This window comes from Stegodyphus dumicola, chromosome 4 (assembly GCF_044657685.1).
Source record: "Stegodyphus dumicola isolate Sdum_Otavi_A_Nest chromosome 4, ASM4465768v1".
Classification (NCBI taxonomy): Eukaryota; Metazoa; Arthropoda; class Arachnida; order Araneae; family Eresidae; genus Stegodyphus; species Stegodyphus dumicola.
In genome coordinates this window covers 201,891,997-201,914,383 of record NC_140771.1, presented here as the reverse complement: position 1 = coordinate 201,914,383, position 22,387 = coordinate 201,891,997, and the positions used below count along the sequence as shown (strand labels likewise).

General features: G+C 33.3%; 1 protein-coding gene across 1 annotated transcript in view; it reads left to right on the top strand.

The window, feature by feature from the left end:
* Positions 1–22,387, top strand: part of LOC118182601 (lachesin-like) — an 886,001-nt gene that overhangs the window by 640,690 nt on the left and 222,924 nt on the right. The window contains exon 4 of the mRNA XM_085815905.1: positions 8,478–8,660. Coding sequence (XP_085672031.1) covers positions 8,478–8,660 — 183 coding nt within the window. The remainder of the gene's footprint in view (positions 1–8,477; positions 8,661–22,387) is intronic.

Genomic DNA, 22,387 nt, shown 5'->3' with positions numbered 1-22,387 from the left:
TTTGCTCATTTTTACAATCATTAATCAAGTGCAGATTAATCTCAGCGTTGAAGAAATATAAACTCGCTTTACATAATTTAACCTTCGATGCAAAAGGAAGTTTTATTAATCATCATTTGAATCTTCAGAGCAGAACTGTTCAAAATTAGATATATATAAGTTGTTGTACACTCAAAAGCAACATATTTGAAAATTATAAATAGATTCGTACCAAGTATTTTTTACAAACACATTTTAAAAGGAAATCAGTTTTGATTTTCCTTTAAAAATGGATGCAAAGAAAAAAAAATGCAATTTATAACCAATTAGTATTATATCTTCTACACTGTTTAACTTTTGCGAAAAATTAAAATTATTTTTTCTAAAATTAATAACATTTAAATATATATATATATATAAATATATATAATGAAAAATATTTAGAACTAAATCCACAAAGACATGGAAGAAATGAAATTAACAACAATAAAATCCAAATCTCCCTAAAAATATGTAAAATTCATCCACTGTTCATTAAACATGTAAAAAATATAGAGAAAGGAAACACGAAAATAACAAAAAAAAAAAAAAAAAAAAAAAAAAAAAAATAGATAGACAAAAGAAAGCAAATAAAATATGATTCAACGTTATTAAGAGGAGGTAGATCAGATTCAATTGAACCCCTCTCCCCGTCGAAATTTACAGCGTTTCTGTCAAATTCTTTTAAACACGCAAATGATTTTTTTAGAAACTTTCGATACTGTTTTCTTTCTCTTTTTTTATGAATGTGTTTATTTTTGTTTGTGTTGTTTCTGAAATTTGTGTTCATTAAAGAACCGTGAGAGTTATGCGTAGTGGTAGGTGTAAAGCCGAGGTTCTCTGCTACAGAAGTATAAATTGCACTAAGTTGAAATGACATAAGATTTAATCAGTGGCTTCAAGTTTAACAACATAGATGAACATATCGTATCAGACTATGACACATTAATGAAATTATACGATGCATAACGTACGAATATACATCATTGGTGCAACATGATTTGATCCTGCTTTAACAGTCCTATTCAGACTGGCAGGTACTTAGCGATGTAGAAAGGTAATCCAGAATGGTTGAGTAGGTTTCTATTTCTACTGTGCTGTTCCTTGTTAGGACTTCATACATAATATTTCTGCATCACGCTTGAGAGAATTACAACTGCTGGCCACGTCGGCAACGGGAAGACACACTGCCCTTTCTCTCTCCGTCGGCAGGAACGTTGCGCAAAGTTATATGGTTCACCGCCTTTGCTCAGCGCTGTCGCAAATGGGAGAAATGCAAATTCCTATTTTCAACAATTTATTAAAATGTTCTATAAAATATTTAAGTTAATATAATATTATATAAACAGATTAATATTTAAATAAATAAAAAAAAATCTGAAAGGTTTTAGATTTTAAATTACGTCCAAAGGAGCGTTTTTTAACGTTTTGTGTGTTACCTTTATTTATTAAATATCATTTTCTTTGCACTTAAACCATAAAATTCAGTTCAATAGCAATGTCGCTAAATAATTTCAAAATGAGCATATCTTTAGAATTTTCGATACACAGTTCCGCGCGCTGGAGATAAAAAGTCCCCTCCCCATAGAGTGTTGCCATTGCTCGCTTTGAAATCCTTGAGTTTGTTAATCAAAAATTCGTTAAAGTTTTACAAAATATGAAATTGATAATAAAACAAATTCCAAATTTCAAATTTGACCTTCCACATGCCCATATTCGTAGGAGGATTACGTCATTTAAAATTCGATGGCTCTTTGTACCGTTGTTTTATCACAATGTGAGAAACATACATAGATTTATGCAGATTTTTCATTATTTATTTTCTTCAAATATAATGAAGGACTCTAACATTCGGTGGCAACAGTTTGAAAAATGAAACGGACATTTATAGTGAATTCAACTCAAAATCGCAAAACGAAAACAATAGTCCTTCAGGGACAAAGCCCCTTTGGACTAATAAAAAAACCAAATTAATAGATACAAACAATAAACTTAATAAATAAATATTATTCATATGATAAATACGTATGAATATTTAAAGAAAAATCAAAAACTGTAGTTATGCTTTTTAATTGTTTAAAAAATAATTCTCTAAAGAAAAGCCAAGACTATAAACTTCAAGAAATAAATTAACTGCCTGAAAACAGAATCATTTTGATAAACAGTTAAGCGAAACAGGATATTCAGTATGTCCTTATTCATGAATTCTATCTAAGCTTCATTAGAAATGAATATTAAACTACAATTGTGAAGTCGCGCTTAGTTCGGCAGATCATTAAGCTCGAGAATATATTTCTAAACGAAACTTGAAAAAAAAAAAAAAAAAAGAAAAAGAGTTTACGTTGGAAATTTATTATGTACAACGACTTTATTTAGACTAAGCAACAAAACATTAAAAAATAAAGAATTGTCTCATTTTACCCATTTTTCACAGAAAGAGATAACATTTTATTTTATGGCATAAAATGACGAATGGTGTTGTTCGTTACCATTTATAATATTTCTGATGTTGTAAGCTTCTTTTCAGAAACACAAAAATGTTGACAACTGGCATTTACAGAATATCATTTTAAAAGGAATACTATTGTTTGAAATAGCCAGGAAAAGTGGTCTATCGCAGTTATTCTCTACTTTATTATTTTTTTTTCATATATTTTCTTTAAGGATATATCATGTCAGATAAATTTATCTTAGTCTTTTGCAGAAATAATGCACTCTGCTAGAAGATTCAAGAGTCATAATTTATGAAAAATCCTTTTAAAATTAATACGATCATTTTTTTAAATTTCATTCTTAAAAAAAAAATTAGGAACTTTTATCGCTGAACTGGTATTTCTAATCACGTTCATATCCTGGCAACCGGGATGGCTAAGTGGTAACTTTCGTGGTTCTGTCTATATGTAATAATTCTCTAAAGAAAAGCCAAGAATATACACTTCGAGAAATAAATTAATACAAGCCCTTTCTTCCTTTAAAAAGATCTTTACAATGGCATGCCTCCTCTTAGGCAGTGCAATTTAATCCATGCAATTTAATATCAGATAAGACTTGAAAAACTAAACTATTATTCTAAATATGGTGCTCTTTGGCATAATTCGAAAAATCCAAATCTTCCAATCGATCTTGTATGGCAATCTTGCTTGCATATGCGTGGATAAAATATTGATCTGTGTAATTTTTTCAACTTTCATAAATAGCTGTCATAGGAAAAAACTTCTAGGGGTATTCATTTGGAGATCTTTGAATTTGCTTTTTCATGCTTTCCTTATTGTAAATAAAAAACAGCATAGGAAAGACGCATTCGTGTAACACTTTCTGAGGAATATTGACTGGTACGTACTGTTGCGTGCGTACAGGTTCGTAATGGATTGAATGCACAAGTCGATAAAAGTTAATAAAAATTATTCTTATTCAAAGAAATAAAACAAAATGCTGAAATTTCCTCGGAGATATTCGTACAATATCGTAATATCTCACGTAGTTATATTTTAAACTACTAAAAACGTTAAAATAACACAATTCAAAAAGGTAATCCGATCTCACCGCGAATTCGCTACAAGCAACAAAGTAAACAGCTGAACTCAGATGTTTTAATCCGGCTTCATCATTTAATTGTTTCATTTAATGTTACAGAATTTAACAGCTTGTTTAAAAAGCTTTTTAATCATGCACGACAACATTCTGGTATTTTCTTGATTTTTCTTGATAGCAAAAGAGTACAATTACGAGATATCTATTTAATAAAATGTTAAATGCACGTGCTCCTGTATTTTAATTTTTTCGGCATAGCTTTCTCTTCAAATGATTCTCCCACTGCGTGCACGGGTATATAAAACAATTTTAATTGCAAATTTCTGCTAAAAATAACTAAATAAATAGCAAATCCGTAACACTATGTTACACACAGGGAAAATGTATAAAGCCATGTTGAAAATGAAGCGAATAGTTATTTTAACATTTTTTTTTTTATTTGGAATGAAGCATGATATGGTAAAATCTTAAACTAGGCAAAAGAAGGCAATCTTAAGTTAGCATAGATTTTTTAAAAAAGTCTATTGATTTCGAGGGCACTTAGACACAGGTCCCTTTCCTTCTTGAGCAAAACATTTTGCAAAGGTGAGGAATGGGTAGAAGACGGACCTATGTTCGAATGCCCTTAATAACCTTAGATTTGTTCAAACATCTATGACAAAGATTTATCTTTTTAATTTAAGCTACTTTTAAAGTGAAAATCAGAATCAAGCTAATCCATACTGAAGGAATCCAATCACCACCAAACTAAGGTTGATTTGTAACCTAATTTTAAATTTTACTTTAGTGTGTTTCTCTTCTATCTCATTTTTCGCTGTCGACCTGCATTTTCAGAAAATGTCTGAATATTTGACGGTTTGTCTCTATATGTCATTCCACACCCACTCAAAGCTGATAGAGTTTTATATTTAATATTAGAATTTAAACTGATAGAGTTTTATTCAAAATTAACGCCAGAAATGGTTGCTTGGTGAATCATCATAGCTAATTTATATCTTTTACTAATATATCATCGGATTTTTTTGTCAGTGAAATGTATGTATGTTGTTTTCCGTTTTTTAGACATTCTTGGATTGGCTGCATGATACTTGAATTTATTTGATGAGAAATAATCTTTAAAACGAGGGCTATATCATAATTATTTTCGATAGTCACTAATGCCTAGTATATTCACTTCAAAATGCATCCCATTCTATGCATTTCTGCACACAGTAATATTAAATTCTTCTTTATATCGATTATTAGGCATAACGCTTTTTTTAAATTTAATTGTTACAGAATTTAACAGCTTGTTTGATTGCAACCGATTAATATCCTAGAGAGGTACTTTGTTGTTCGTTAAATAAATTTTTGTAAAGCGTTTCGCACCCAAAACTGTGGCACATGGCACAATTTAAAAGAAAAATTACTGTTTTAATTTCATCTTGCGGATTATTTATTTATTGAATCAAATATTTGTTACTGAAATAGCAATATATATTGCAACATAAATATAATTAATTACTACAACTTTAATTTTTCCTCCATACAAGACACTGACAGAAATAATGAGGCCACTAAATACTGGTAGATATACACAGGGGTTAGATCTTTGCTGCTTGCATAAGGTGTTTGTTTTATTTTAAAGCTATAAGGCATTTTATCCCTCCTTCTAGTATGCCTTTGTGGTGTAACGATAGCACATTCGATGCGTATTTCAAGAGGTCCAAGTTCAAGTACCAGCGAGAGCACTGTTCATTTTTCACGTTCCCTGCTTCAAAATGACCTAATAACTCTGCAGTGGTTCCCGAACTAAAAGGTGGCTGGCAATAATTCGTCACAACCCCTATCAGGCGCTTTTAAAAGGGGATATTAGCAAACTATATATAGGTACTATCTTATATTTGCTAATACTTTTACTAGCAAATATCAGATATTTTCATCCTCCTACGAGCATCCTTCGTGGTGTAACAGTGGCACACTGTGCACGTATTCGAGAGTTCCAGGTTCGAACTCTGGCGAGGGTATTGCAAATTCTTCACATTCCAGTTTCAAAGTAAGAAAAATTATTCACACTGCTGCGTACTAGCAAATATTTAAATCACGTATGATTCAAATTTGTAGCTTTCGAAGAAACGTGCAGGCAAGTATTTGTAAAATTTAGGGATACCGACTTTAGATCTCAGTCACACCGATAATTTCTGCCACTTCCATATGCAGATGGGCTGGCACCTCCTTAATGTTGTTTGAAACAATATTTTTCTAACGAGGCTGTCTCGAGTCATTTAGGTAGTTTGGCGACATTTTGGTAAGGCGATAAAAGTTACTAACTATGACTCTAGTAGTGTACATGGATAAAGTCAAGAGTGTGCGCAATGCCATTTTTGTGCAATTCTGGATGTTTTTTTAAGTGAAAATAGGTCGACGTATACATGGATGATACCGCGTATGTGCAATTCTTAAAAACGCGGCAAGCAGTGTGCGATTCTGCACTATCTTCCAATTTCGCACCTAATCTTCGTCGCGATTAAGCGTTTTTGTTCCATAAAATTTCTAGTATAAGCGTAACTCGGCTAGCAGATTGTTGAAAAAAATTTTGAGTACAAAAAAACAAAAACATGTCTTTACTTCGTGAAAACAAAATGGCCTCCAAACAAAAACTAGCAGGTTGCTGTAGCAGGGTTTTCGCCAAAAAATCGCCAAGTTACCATAATCAAAAGATTAACCGGATGCAATTCTAGTTTTTATTAATATGTAATAATTACGTATTTTTGTTATTTTCTTTAGATGATTCGAGGGCCGCAGAAAAATAAGTCACAGGTCGCATGGTGCCTGCAATCCACGAGTTCGATGTACCTGTGGTACTGAACGTTCAACTATATCTTAGATTTTCAAAACGATGAAAATATCCACAACGATTTTTCAGAACTAAAATCTTTTCAACCTGCCTTTCCTTTATAAATTGAATTCTTTTTGTACTGAATAGTATTTGGAGGAGGATCATTCTGAAGAAAGTTTTCTATGTTCTGTCTTTTAAATCGTAGTTGTGGGGAAAAGTTCAGAAAGGACGTGCAAAGATTGTTAAATTATAAAATCCTCTGTTACATTACAAGGATTTAGAAAAGGAAATAATTTCCAATCTTTGGTTTATTTACTTTTTCTCCAGCACTCTTTTGGACAAGCAAACTTATCCACTGTCACACCCAAAATTGCAAATATTTCCTTTCAAGCTACTTCTTTCCCGGAAGCCTTGTATTTGAAACAGAAACAATTTTTCACTCTGTCAGACGGACTCAAACTGTTTATGTTATAAATTCTGTGAGTCGCCAGTGTAATGTAGTATATCATGGCTATAATGCTCTTCGATGGGGCAGTGCGAGATTTATCTGAAGTCAGAAGTAATTTAAAAGATGAAACTAATATTTCTATAATTGAATATATTGAATCTGAACATGGCAAAGAATCAACCTTATCAAATTGCACGGACAAGAGAAAAAATGAAAATATGAGGAAAACGTAAAATTAAATAAAATAAAGTAAATGCGTGTATAGGAAATATCTCTAGAAGAGGTATTTCTTATACACGGATATTTATCCCATGGTATATACAAGAATCAGACAAGTTAATCTTAAGGATACTCATCCATTCAAAAGCTCGGAGACATACATAAATAATCCTCGCTTACCTTGCTAATTATGCTTCGGAGTAACTCTTATTCTCGACATAGCAGAGCAAAATTTTGGCACTAGTAGATAAAGATTTAATGTTTAAGAAATGCATAATATTCTTTTTAATCAAAAAATGACAAATCTCCTCTCTTACAGTGTAGGGAGGAAACAAGGCTGCAATACTCTAAATGCAAATGTAACAACTAAACACAAAATGCATACATTTTTCAATCTTCTGCAACTAGTAGTTTTGAGAATTTTTATATTTTTACAACAGAAATGACTTATTTGATCCATTTCCTACTAAAATAAATGTACATATCAGCATTTGTTTCTAATGGTATTTTAATGTACTCTATATGATAACCGTATGCAGTTTTAACAAAATTTAGTATGTTTACATCCTCTTCCGTTGTGATGGTTTCGAAAATTTGAGTCAGTTAAAATAAATGAGAAAATGGATTAAGATTTAAATTAATTTTAAAGCCATTTTGAAACAGATATTAATAGTATTTTTTTCAGACATTTACGAAAACTACAGCATTACAGAGCTCTTTGCGGACTGAAGTTCACATGACCTTTTAAGGATTAGCAATTTATAAAACTTAAGAACTGTTAGGTTTTAAATTCAAAAGATAAAAAAATACTTGACAGAACATAAGAAACAAAGAAAAAGGTAACAAAGGTGAAACATAGGAAAAAATTCATGTATACTGGCGAAACGTTGAAAATACAGTTAAAGTGCTGTAGTATACGGTTATTATTCCAGTTATTGTTCGCAGAACCTTTTGAGTGACCTTTAAATGAGTGACCTCACCTAACCTTTTAAGTGATTTCCTTTTCACCCACTTTGTCCAAGTTGATATTCATTCTTTCTATACCTTATCTAATATTGATGTATATTTTTCACTGGATGAAGACAATATGATTTAATATTATTGCTGGAAGCCGGTAAGAAAATTGCGGTGTTAAAAATAATTAAATAAATAAATAATTGGAATATTTGTATCTCTTAATTTAATGTCCTTATTTATTTTTCTTCGAATTATACTCCATGTTATGGTCTTTCAATTAACTTTCATTTCCTGGTACTTATTTACTAATTTAACAGCTAAAAGCTCGTCTACAATACGGGCGCTTGTGAATGTGAACCAGAAGAGTAGTTTAACAAATCTTATAAATTCCAACTGTTGCTTAATGCCAGGAAAGGAAGATTAACTATCTAGTATAATTAATGGCTTAGCAAAGTGACTAACGAAATGACCTTTGTCTTTTCGCAGTTCCTCCTTCGTTCATTGATTCCGAGACGAGCTCCGAGGTGCTGGCCCGTGAGGGCACTAACGTCACCTTGTCTTGCCGTGTCAGGGGACATCCGGCGCCTACTATCACGTGGAGGAGAGAGGACGGCCAGGCGTTAATGTCCAACATCTGCCAGCACACGTCAGAGAGCAGATGTCAGAATGGTAAGTCAAAGCACATAGCGTAACATTCTATGTTTAAATTCCTTATTTCAGATTCACTTTTCTGAAAGAGACTTTAAATTCCCCCTTCTTAATTTAATAACTAGGTAACTGAAATTTTAAATTAAACTTGTTACAGGTGTAAATCTATTTTTCATGTTATTGCTTTGCACAATAGTTTATAGTTACAATTAGTGACAAATTATGATATAGTTTTACCCCTTTATAAGTATATACGTATTTCCTTGGTGACTTTATAAGTATATACGTATTCCTTGACTCACATTTCTTTCTCTACATACAGTGCTAAAAGCAAGAAGAATCATAGAACGGCAGAAGTTTTCGAATTACTTATTATTCCAGAACAACGAATTTTTCCAAATTACTAATTTAGGCTATCGTTGTTAATAAATTAAAGTTGATTATTAAACTGATTTTTACTAGATGTATTTTAGAATTTTATTCCTTCCATTTTTACTTTATCAAAGTTTTTTCCCTCTGCTTGTGGTACTGAAACTAGGAAGTGTGTCTTAGAAGTAAAGAAAATAGTATTACATATATATGCATATATACGTAAGATAAAAAAAAAATATCTAATTCAAATTTATAATTTATTTGGCAATAGTGTCCTTTAAATTTTTCTTTTAATTTGAATATTTCCTCTTTGCTGTAAAAATAAAAACTGCTTATAATAAATCGCTCCAAAATGTGTCATTTCAAAATTAATCCATGCAGATTCTTGCATAACACTCATAACACAGATGCTTACATAATACTTCAACCAATAACAGTTTCAAATTTATGAACAAAACTGTGTTATCCATAAACTATAGACAATTCTAAACTGAGTTTTCACCTTGCATCCTTTCTATTGCTTTACTCTCCTCCAAAATGCTGCTGCTGTACTATTTTTACTGCATCGAAATTAGTTCTTATGAAGATGTAGAAAAGGCACATATTTGATCAAAATTGGGTGTAAATCGCGCCCATGGCATTGTGTAATTCAAGTTTCGAATATGATCTCTAGAATAAGAAAAATGTTAAACTGGCATGATTGCTAACGTCTTTAATGCGGCTTCTTCATGCGTCTCCATGTGAACAATTTAAAACTTATATATATAAACATTACGTATATGCTGAAAGGATTAATAAATGAAATAAGCTCAAATATATATATATATATATGAACAAATCAATGAACTAAGAGTTACAGTAAATTTGATATGAATAATGCAGAATAGAAAAATACACACATATATATGTAGGTAGGTAGGTAGGTTACGGAGGACTGAAACGCCTGATGTCTAACAGAGGTAAACAGGCATTGTTCCAAACTCTCCTCTAACTACGGCAAAAGCTTCCTGGAACCACACGAGGCTGCACCAGGAGATTATTGAGGTTGTCAAAGGGAAGTACATAGCCTTACAAGGGCATTAGTAGGATTGTATTACAGTTTGAAGAGGAAAGCTGTGGTGTTACAGATAGTGGGTAGTTAAACTAAAAATACTTGGATAATAAGACGCATTAAAAAAAAAAAAAAAAAAACATAAAAATGCATAGGCAACAATACACAAAGCACAATGCGTAAAATGCATAAACAGAGAGCACAAAAAACAGGTACATACACATAGTCACTTAAGGCACAAAAAGATAAATGGAGTACATGAAGTCACATGAAAGCTGAAGCACAATGTTAGTGTAAGGCAGTTCTGTTGGATATAAATACAAATACATCTTGAATGATGAATGATGAGTTCATGAATACTCATGTGTGCAGAAGAAGTGTGCGGTTAGATTGCTAAGGCGTTGATTATTGTAGCATCGCTAAGAACATAGATAAAATCACTGATAAAAGGCACGAGGATGTTGTAGCACTAATTATTGGGCAGTGCCCCAGCAATGTGTGCACCGTGAGGCACACAAGCGTTCACTAACACTGCGTAAGAAGATGTTGTTCACATGCTGTTGAAGGGATTACACACGTATCATTATGGAGGCATAACACATCTCTCTAAGGAGATGCCACATATTTGCGAATTGTTAGTATTGCCACTTTAGATTGTGGGCAGGGGAGCTTAAACTCACAGTTGTGGTGAAGCCCAGATATTGTAAAATTCACTGGACTAGTCTTAGAGCTTATCGTCAGTACACCATAGCGTCATTTTAGCACGGTAGGCAAAGGTCTGTGCCCAATGCCGCGATGGTATTCATGATGATGGAGATTGAATTAACCGCTCCTTTATGCGTTATAAGGAACCGGTGATAGGCGTTCCTATTATTTGTAGGTAGCGGAAGATGGTGTGCAGCCGTCAAGGGACATTCAAATACGTAATGGTCTGGTGACCCTTCTGATCCACAGACACAGATATCTGTATTTGAGATGCCGTGGCGATTGTAATAGCTGGGAAACGGGCCGTGACCCGTGATGAAGTAGGTGAGAGGTGCTACGGCAAAGAGTCGATCGGCGGAAACTTTCGGGAGGTAGGTGAAAGTCCGTCTGCCTGTCTCGCATTCGGTCCACTCGCGTTGCCATTGGTGCATTCCTTGCTCTCGTAGGAGGCCCTTTAGATAAGAGCAGGGCGCAGGTACGGTGATGGGTTGGGCTGTCGGGTTGGAAATTGCATCTTTGGCCAACGTGTCAGCAGCCTCGTTGCCCTCATTATTCGCATGGGCTTTAACCCAGACTAGATTGAAATGGTAATGAGGGTGTTGCATAAGGAGATGTTGGAGACTGAGTATGAGAGGTGAGACATGATGATGGTTCTCAAGTGCAAGTAAAGTTGAAAGGCTATCGGTATAGATATTTGCTCGTGGGATCTGGCAATCTATGAGATGTTGCACTGCCGCCGTAATTCCCAGTACTTCCGCCTGGAAGATGCTATTGTGAGTGCGAAGTTGTCCTTGCCAGTCGTGTACAGTTTTGCCATTCTCATAGTGCACAAAAGCACTGCCTACACCATTCTCCTGCTTTGAACCGTCTGTGTAGATCTGGTTCCCATTCCGTGGTGCGTGTGTCGAGGTGTGAGTCTGTTGCTTGTCAATTTTGATGTGGGTTCCACTTCCTCTGAGAGCTGGATGAGTATGGGTAGAAGTGGAGCATAAAATTCCATAATCAAAAATACACTTAAAATTCTAACTGTATGTTCTTTTTTTTTTTTTTTTTTTTTTTTTTAATGGCGACGGTCTCTTATTTGAAAGTAAGTGGAATTAAATCCATAGCCCCGTAGTCAAGTTGTTTTTCCCGCCTTTTCTACACGTACAGTTATAGAATGTTCTGGAGATTTTTAAAGTGAACTGGGATGGCTGACGAGGCTGACGTCATTTATTGGAAGCTCCGCCTTTCCAGAGGCTATAAAAGGACTCGCAAAGGAATATCGGGGCCTTTTCTTTAATGTAACGATGCAGTAAACTCCATACAAAAAGTTATTAGTAATTATTTTTTATTTATTCCGGTAATATGATTTTTGTAACAACTATTTCTCCTGACCAATAATAAATGGTTCCTGTTTTGTAAACTTATCGTCTGATAATTTAAGCTACGACTACATCTATGATTCTTCACCAATCTATTTATTCCGGATAAAAGCTGGTACATCACATATATATATATATATGACTTGTTTTGAATCAACTATAGCTTGATGCAAATAAAGCATAGCTTAATTAAATTATAGCTTGATTAATTGATAAAAACATCAAAGGACTTAGAGGAATAAAGCTCGCGTTCTATTACTCTAAGTCCTATTGTAAGGATCTATTGTTAGGAAATATCCGACTGCGGTAAGATAGCTTCCCAGCAAAGCGTATTTATGGTTGCCATAAAATGGCAAAGAAAGGCCAGGTTAACAGATTTGGCGCAAAATCGCCCATTTGGCGACAAAATTAACCGACATGCCGTACACTGATGGAGAACCTTCTAGAATGAATTCTTAACGGTTTGAATCAGAATGTTCTCGAAGACAGTCCTGCCTGCACGCAAAGTAGCAGTGTATCCCAACAGAGTCTCTTAGTCGATCGCGAGTCTATCGAGTGTCTCGTAGTTTATCAAGTTGATCGTCAGCCTAGTGTCGAGTTAGTCGTCGACTGTAATCGTGAGTTGGTGCATTGAGAATGTGTATCGTCGAATGCATTGCGAGTTGTAGCGTGGAGAGTCTCGAGGGTATTAGAAATGCCTTAGAAAGGTCTCGAGAGTCTTAAGGTATTAGGAAACATAATAACAAGTGACTTTAAAAAATAAAACAAAGTCCTCCATTTGACATGTTAGCTGAATCGATTCACATCTTTGTTGATACAGATTTTGAATTCATGACTTATCATTCCTATTAACCACGATGTATAGGGTCAAAATTTAAATTCAATATTGGTGGTAATGTGCATTATAAAGTCTGCATTCATTTTTGCTGTCAAAGTGACAACACAACATTGCAAGTTCAGATTTTGTGTGTGAATTAGAATACCTTGTAGGTGCAGATAAAAAATAAGGCTTGTCGGAAAGGCCTGCATAGTAAAAGGCCCCCTATATTAAAAATGCACCTTATAGCCAAAATTTCAAGAATGGTTCACGTCAAGTCCTAAAAGACCAGAACTTTTCCAAATCTCAATATGTTTATGTCCGAATATTACATGTGTTCTTTTCAGTTCTATATTCTGGTTGCTCAAAATATGAAAAAATATGGTAAAGGAAATTTTGTTTTAATTATAATTTCAGCAGCTGGTCTTTTACTATATTATGAAAAAATGAATTTTAATTTACGTTTTCTAATTATTTTAATTATTTTTCTTTCTGTTACGCTGTATGTGTGATCAAGAGTCACAGGTAAACAAAAGCAGACTTCGCAGCTTTATTAGCATTACTGTGAAGATCTGATAAACGTGACTATTTCTTCATCGGAATCGAGCCAAAGATGAAATTACTTGCTGCTTGTCATCCTAAATGATGAATGGCTCTATCGTACTGAAGACGAGAATATTTCGGTAAAAACAGGATTTACCTTATGTTTAAAAGTCGTGGGACAAAATTGCCTCATAAACACTTATCCTAAGGGAATCTCTGATTGCTTTATAAAGCATTAGTGAAATAAAGCATGCATAGTGTCGAAATGGCTAGCCTATATTACCGAGAATATACCGAGAGTTTTTAACAAGTGTTTTTAAAACTGAAGATTGGAGGCTGGTTTCGACTACTTCGACAGGATTTACAAATAATTTTACTACAGAAATTATGCTTCAGTTTAAATAACTGAAAGAAATAGTTTTATGTTGTATGTTTGTTATGAATATACATTAATTAAATTTCATAATATAGGTATCCGACTCGGAATGTTCAAGAAATTCGTGAAAGTCTCTCTCTTTCAGAGGCCAGTATAGATGAATATTATGGTCTCCCATTTCCTCATATGTTTGTCTACAATCCACCTTATAGATAATATCATTTTCAACTTCGTCCATAGCATTGCTCAACAAATATGGTACTTTTATTTTAAAATCAACGGGGGGGGGAAGTCCTTTATTTCCCGAGCATCTCTGATTATATAGCAGAAAGGAAGGATAGCATTTTACTCTTAAACACAAAAGCCTAACTAAGGAGGAAAATAACTGTGATTGCTTGAAAATGCAATTAATAGTAAGAACTACAATGGAATTCATCACGCTAGTGCCAAAGCTTCAAATGATGTGTCTGTCTAAGAGTTGAGAGAATTGAAAAAGAAATTATTGGCTACAAAATTGCGCATGATTCTGCAGTGATATTGCCTTTGGAATGGAAACAGATAGTAAATTGGCAATCACCTTTAGATCATCTAATAAGTCTAGCTAAGAGCTAGATGACCAGTTATTTGGCCATTTGGAAACGTATGTTGCTGGACTTACATGTTGCTGGATAACATGATTTTAAAATTTGACTTATATTCTCTCTCTTTCCAACATGCCTTGGTGATGTAACGGTTAGCACACTCGGCGCGTATACCAGAAGTCCAGCTTTCAGTCCCGGCGAGGGCATTGCTCATTTTTCATGTACTCCTGCTTCAAAATAACCTGATAACTTTTCAGTAGCGTCCGAACTAAAAGGTGACTGATGCTGATTCTTCACCACCAGGATTGGGTCCCCTGATCCCCAGTCGTCCTTTAAAAATGGTAGTATATAAGATATTTTCTTTCTCCTTTCTGAATGCCTTCATGGTGCAACAGTAGCACACTCGGTGCGTATTTCGAGAGGTCCGGGTTCGGTTCCTGGCGAGGGCATTACCCATTTCTTATTTTCTGCATCGAAATAACCTTATAACTCTACACAGTGATCTTTAGCGTCAGCTGAACTTTTTCAGCAGAATCTTACCTCTTGGCTTATTCACAGTTTGGGTTTTGCTCGGAAATGTTCTTCAGCTTCTAATGAATGCTTATAACTATTATATGCAAGTTTCTTACAATTTCTCTGCATAAAATTTATTTGGCAATAACCACTGAAGAAACATGTATAGAGAAAAAGGATGGATAACACTTGGCATAAAATTTATTTAAAATGTTATAATTAATTCCCTACATATACAGAAAAAAAAGTAAATTAAAGAAGCAACTTTATTTAAAGTAAAAGATGTTGTTCGAGTTGCGAAAAATACATTTAATGAAATATTGATTCATGTCTTAAACGATTTTTGCATGTGAAGTCAATATTAATGCTGAACTTCCAACTCCATAAGCAGAAAGACTTTTAGCGAAGCAGTCTTCTTCAAAAATGATTACATACAAACTTTCAAGTGTCGAAGATCACACTCTTTTCTAACGTCGTATAACCATGCATCTTCATTTCGAAGCGTAACTTCAGCATGAACCCAAACATTTCCCTAAAAGTTTACTTTTTTCCTCTTCGTCTTTAAACTTCTTCCAGAAAAATTCATTTCTAGTTTGAGAGGGTTTTGATTTACTTTTTATTTTTGATCCTTCTACATTCCCATTCAGAAAAATTTCTTGAAAGAACATCTTCATTTCAACGAGTTTCTTCTTCAAATCTCTCTTCTCCCTCATATGTGGGGAGGGTGTTAGGGAATAATAAGGAGTTTTTCCCTACGCTGAATTCTCAGCGGAGCATGGGTGGTAAACGGCTTAAGGGCAACAGAAAAAACGAAGCAAATGCTTCCCAGTTTCTTCTTCCTTTTTTAAAGATTGCAGAACTAGTGATATCAGAGAAAGCAGATATGTCTTAGAACTCGATATATATATATATATATATATATATATATATATAAATGTAGAGAGAGAGAGAAGAAAATGCAAGTAATAAATTCTGTAATGTACTTAAGATATTAAAAGTAAAGATATTAGACGATTTTACGATAAAATGCTTAGTGGTTCGAGAATGCAGATTCCTGAAATGTAACCAGTTTGAAGGAAAATAATGAAACTAAGGCGAGAAAAACGGTTTCTTTTCTTTATGTACGTGACAGTCAGATATTGTCCTGGCTCTGGTTATTCTTTTTATAATACGCACTTGAGATATCCGCATTTAAGTAAGAATTGCACTGGATTTTTAATCTATGACTGTAATAGATTATTGAATCATTTAGAGACAAAATTAATTGTAAAAAATTAAAGAGGTTTCCATAAATGATAACCAGATAATTCTAAAGATGCCATTGTATTCTTTTTTGATTTAGACATTTTTATCAGTGCACACCTTGAGATAACTCTTTCAGATAACACATTGATCATTGAGATAACAGATCAGTGCATTCCTTGAGATAACTCCTTGAGATAACACAATAAATCATTGAGATAACAGATCAGTGCACTCCTTGAGATAACAGATCAGTGCCCTGAGATAACAACGACAAACAAAGAAATTTTCTAAAAGACTTAAAAAGGTGTGTGATAGAAGAAGTGTGATCCATTTGTTCATTGTATGCATTATAAAGAAGGTACTTTTATACGTAAGATAATAAAGATGATACAGATGCATAGAATGACAGAAATTACATCTGTAAACATGAAGATGTTCGTTTTAAATATTATGAGCATACTGTGTTAGATAATTAATGAATAATTAAAGAGGCAGGTTTTAATATCCTGCTTAGACTGCATTTTTGAAAAATAAGTGCAATTATAATAAAAGGGTAGATCGCAAAAAGAAGTCCGATTCTTAAATGGCAACTATTATAACAGGTGATTGGTAAAATTCGTGCTAATTTTAAACGAGGCCATAAGAGCTAAGATGCGATATTATGCAACCTCATGAAAGTTCCATTAGCTTAATAGGGTTAAAAAGGCTGCATATTATCCAAGGTGTAACATATCAGTATAAATGCGTCAAACTAATCAAACAACAGATAATCAATATGTATGAGAATCTCCGAAAACATTTAAGAATGCACTGGAGTTTGGTTATTTTCAGGGTGACGACAGTAATTAAAATTATCTTACTCGGAACGCTTTTTTAAATATTATAATAAGAGAGCTGGTACTGAAATTTCATTATATAATATTCAATAGACGAGGAGAAGAACTCTGAAAAACGTATTTTCATACGTTTTCTCTGGGATAAAATATATATCGCTATACAGTAACAAATGCATTGACTACAGTACAAGAAAACTTAAAATAAAATACTAAAATATTAATTTTTATTTTTCATACATAGGACAAAATCAAAACAACAATGACATGTTCTCCTTTTCATGTAAGTATAAACTGTATTTATTTTATATAATCGTACGCTGAGATCAAATTCTGCTTACAGTGTACATAAACAATGTTACCGATACATGGATTAATTAAGAAACTGTTTTGTAGAAAGGAAAGCAAGTCTAGCTTTATGAATATTACCTTCGCAAAGATTTACTCGGAAAATTTCCGCATTAGCTGTTCAGAAAATTTCTCATTTCTACGAAACTCGATGTTAGTGAGTTCAGTTCGATCAAGTTTGAAAATCTGCCACTTCTCACTTTTTGACGATACTTCCATAGTTAATGTTTGACTGTTTCATGACTAACATTTCAGCATCCAGTAGGATTAGAAAATTTAAGGCAATTATATGTATCGTAGCGGGGAATCAACAGAAAAATTCGCTCATTATTATCAAATAAATAAATAAAGGCAGCTGCAAACATTTGCTTTTAATTACAGAAAAGAGGGAAAGAGGGTTCAACATTTGCACTGACTCTTTCTTTTTCTTTGTTAGTATCTGAACACATATGTCACGATGTCAATGTTGGCAGAAATATTTGAGCTAAAGTAGCAAGAAAAGTACCTAGGAGCAAAGAATAGCATGTGACATCAGAGATCATGGGATTTTTGTGAAGTTTTGAGTTTGTAACACAAGTCCACGGACGTCATGTCAAATGCAGTCTTCGTGAGCATTAACGGATTAAAGATAAAAAATAACGATTAATTGTTATTTCTATAAAGATATAGTATATTAAATCTCCCTTTCTTGTCCTCACATAGAAAAAAAATTAACTAAATCATATGGAATTATCTTCGGATTATTATCTCATGTTGAAATTATAAACATTCAATGTACTTTCAGATGACACTAAAAGACTCATTAACTTTTAAGAATTTTCATCGACGAAAGCAACATCTACTTAATACCTTTTCGCAGAAATTCAAACCATGTGAAATACTTTTGTCATTTACTTTAATACACGTAAACCAATAATTGGGACGAGATTATATTTATTCAAAATCCAGCACACCTTTATTCTTCTTTGAAGTGTTGGTGCTTAGCTGTCTTTGGCAGTTACTTTGCAGTTGGTGGTTGCAGCAATTTAAGAATTCGCATTTCTCGAGTGTGTTATGGCTTTCACGATTAATAAAATACTCTTCTCGATCTTTGAGTAATACTTAGAATATGCATTATCCCAAGTTAATATTTCAGGGTGCAACTTTGAAATGTTTTTTTATATTTGCTCGCGATTTTATGAGGTGAAACATGAACCTGTTTATAAGCTACTATCATACAGAGTACACATTACTGACTTACACAAGTGTTAAACTTAACTAAATGTACATAGTATTAAATTTAACTAAATGTACATAAGTGTTAAACGTAACTAACTTATCAGGAGTATAAACTTGATTATTTTCAGAAAAGTGGAAAAATATCTTGGAAGTCTGTGAATTTAAACACCTTAGAATAATTTTTGGATTTAAAAGCTTACATTTTCCCGAATAACAAAATCATTAAGGAGATTTTCAGAGAGGGGAAGTTTTAATGTAAATGGCCATGACAAATAATCTTCTCAAAAGCATTTTCAAACCACACCCTGCAGGAAGCCATGCATAACAGTCATGCATTAAAAATGAAGATGCATAGTTGTTTCAGTGATATGCGATTTAAACTTGTGTATTTTACGGAGGCCGTTGATCTCAGGCTACAAAATAGATAAAGAAAGAATAATTTAGTGCATCTTTTAGTGTTTTTAAGCAGCTAAAATAAGCGCTTGATATTTATATTAATGTGCTTTCATATTAGAGTGAAAGTTTCCACTCAGAGCAAACAATTCGCTTTTAGTTGTGAAGTTCAGAAACAACGTCATAACATTGAAAACAGAAAGCAAGTAAATAAGACAGTTACTAATTACCCTGGCCACTGCAATCAGCTTGAATTAATGGATTAGAACACGGAACGTATTTACGTTCGTAACGGAATTAATTACCAAGGAGGCGATATATTGTGTGACACGGAAGATTTTGCGGTGGTCTTTATGTACGATATAAATGCGAGGTAAATATTCAAGCAAGTCTTCCTCGAAGACTTCTTGACAGTTGAAGACAGAACACAAGAGAATACATCGTCCCTTTTCTTGATAAATTACCTTTTAACTTCAAAAACGTAAAATAATTAATCTTAGAAACAACATGAAAGAGGATATTTTCAATAAAAATGGTGAAACACTGTTTGCTATTCACACATCTTTCTCATGCATCTTATATGTTGTGTCATCTCTATCCTGGTTTATTTCTAAAGTATTCCGTTAACATTTTTTTTAAATATTACGTTTATTATCCTTTTGTTTATAACCTTCTTTTTCCTGACTCGTTCCTGCCCACCAGCGGCCGAGCGGTAAAGTCGCTGAACACTGGTAGTTCGGTCTGAGGTTCGAATCCCGCGAACGGGCTGGCTGCATGGGTGTTTTCGTGGTTTTCCCCATGTGTAACGTGTATACGAGCCAGTTTCCCTTAGAAAGTCCTCCACGAAGGCATCCCTCCCCATAGGCAGATAGCCCTAGTGTGCTTTGCCGTAATTAAATACACCACACCACCACACCACACCTGACTCGTTCCTGACCTTACTTATCGGAGCTGAAAGAGTTTTTCTGGAAATAATTTCCTTTTTCTCGACTGCATTTGGAGTATTTGATAGGAATATGAGGGAGGAGAAGGAAGATCAGATATAGCTCAGTTTTGTGTAAGAGATGTATTTTGCTTGGTTAATTTTCGTGATTTGGAAAGTGACCGAAATTTGAAAGGAGGAGGATAGGATAGGCAATGAAATCTCGCCAGTTAGGTTTGCTTATGCAGAACGCTGCATTGGTATGTAGTTTTAAATCACTTGCTGTTTTTCTTTGACAATTATTTTTAAAACTTATTTTCTGCTAAACTGACTAAAAAATAAAATTCGTGCAAGAGAAAAGACAAAATCGAAATTTTGAAAAAATCTGAGCAAGACTATATGCAAGACTCAGTGTTCCTGTTCGAACTAAAGACAACAGTTTCCAATGAGGAAATATAAAAGAAAGAGCAACAGTTTGCAGAAAATCCGCTTCAGAATTCATGTATATCCAAGAGCAGAATTTCCTGTGCTGGAGATTATTCAGCTGAAGTTGTTTGCTCATTATTTTGATGTTGTTATATAAATATTATTTGTCTTTGAATTCTTATGGATTTTAAAAGATAATATTAAAAAAAAATTAAATATAGGATGATAAATTTGTGGAAGAGTAATAGAGTAATAAAAGCATAACAGTTTTGCAGCTCAATTATGCAAATCACATCTCAATCTAAAATTTTGATTGTAATTAATATTTCGTTCATAAAACGTTTGTTATTTGTATGTCTTATCTCAAATGTGTTTCAAAAGGCGTGTAAACGATGTACACTGTTTATATCAAAATTTGAACTCATGTTGATATTTGAAATGTTTGTATTTCTGATAATACCAAAATTTTATGGTTACTCCGGTAATTAAATTTTTGAATTTATTTTAATTTGAAATTTCGAAATGCTATAAAATTTCAAGGAATCTGGCCAATTTTTCAGAGATTATATTTTAACGTTTTGATTTTTTAAACAGACAACATTACAAATGTTCATGGAAATAAAATGCTATTCTAAGAAGTCATTCTGGATGATGTCATTTGAAGTTTATTTATATATTTATTTATTGTAGATAAAATTCTCTTAGTGAAAGTCAATATATATACTCAATATATTTTGCAAAGCCATTTAATGAAAATAGGCCCTAACGTCGACTATATAATATACAGCCAAGTAAATTTAAGAGTTTGAAAAGTTTCTAGTATGTTACTTAATAAAAAAATTAATTCAGATTTAAATTTAAATATGAAATTTTTAAAGATTAAAATTGTTATTCAAAAATAAAAAATAAATTATCTGATTAAATTATTATTATTTACTAAATCACATATAGGCCCACCAGCGGCCGAGCGGTAAAGTCGCTGAACACTGGTAGTTCGGTCCGAGGTTCGAATCCCGCGAACGGGCTGGCTGCATGGGCGTTTTCGCGGTTTTCCCCATGTGTAACGTGTATACGAGCCAGTTTCCCTTAGAAAGTCCTCCACGAAGGCATCCCTCCTCTTAGGCAGATAGCCCTCGAGGCTTTGCCATAATCACACACACACACACTAAATCACATATTAAAATTAATTAACTAAAAAACGCGTGTTTATCAAAAGTGCTTTCATGAGAACGAGTTAAATTATTAAAAAAGACTCTAAAAAGATGTGAAACGTTCAATGTTAATAATAAATATATTTACGGGAATTATTATTATTATACACTTGTTAATCGCATACAGATATATGCATATATTTTATCAAAAGAAAGAAAAGCTTAGGAGTTTACGTTATGTTATACAGTCCAAATTAAAGTCAAATAATAATTTAAATAATAGTCAAAAAAAAATAAGAGATATATATTACTTAATTTTCTTTATATTTTGTTTTGTTACATCAGTCTCTCTCATATGGTGTCTTTATTACATTTCAATAACTATTTTAACTTTATTCTATTCCTTCTAAAGTACGCTAATGAACTATGTACACTCATTATTTTAATTACTTTTCTTACACTTATATTTTCCTTCATACATCTACTATATTGAATGCTATTTTTAAGACACGATAGAGAGCTAGGTTCGAATCTCGGAGAAGGAATGGATGTAGTTTTTTCGTCCCTTCGTAAGAGGCATCTGTGGCCCACTTGTTTGGTATCTCCATAGTAAAGAGACCACCACGTCCGGTCTTAGAACTGGCCAATGCCTATAAACAGCTAGAGCCCGCGATTGGAACCGAAAACAAAATAAAGAGCCGTGTAAAATTCTATGGCTATATTTTTATCATTTACAACATTAAAACGTTAAATTTTTACAGTTTCTTGTAATCACGAACGAGAGATTAACTTCCGCAAAAAATATCATAAACGATCATGGGTAAGGTTTGCGATCTAGAGCTGAACGGAACGGCTTAGATCGCAAACCTTACCATTATTCAGTTGGTTTA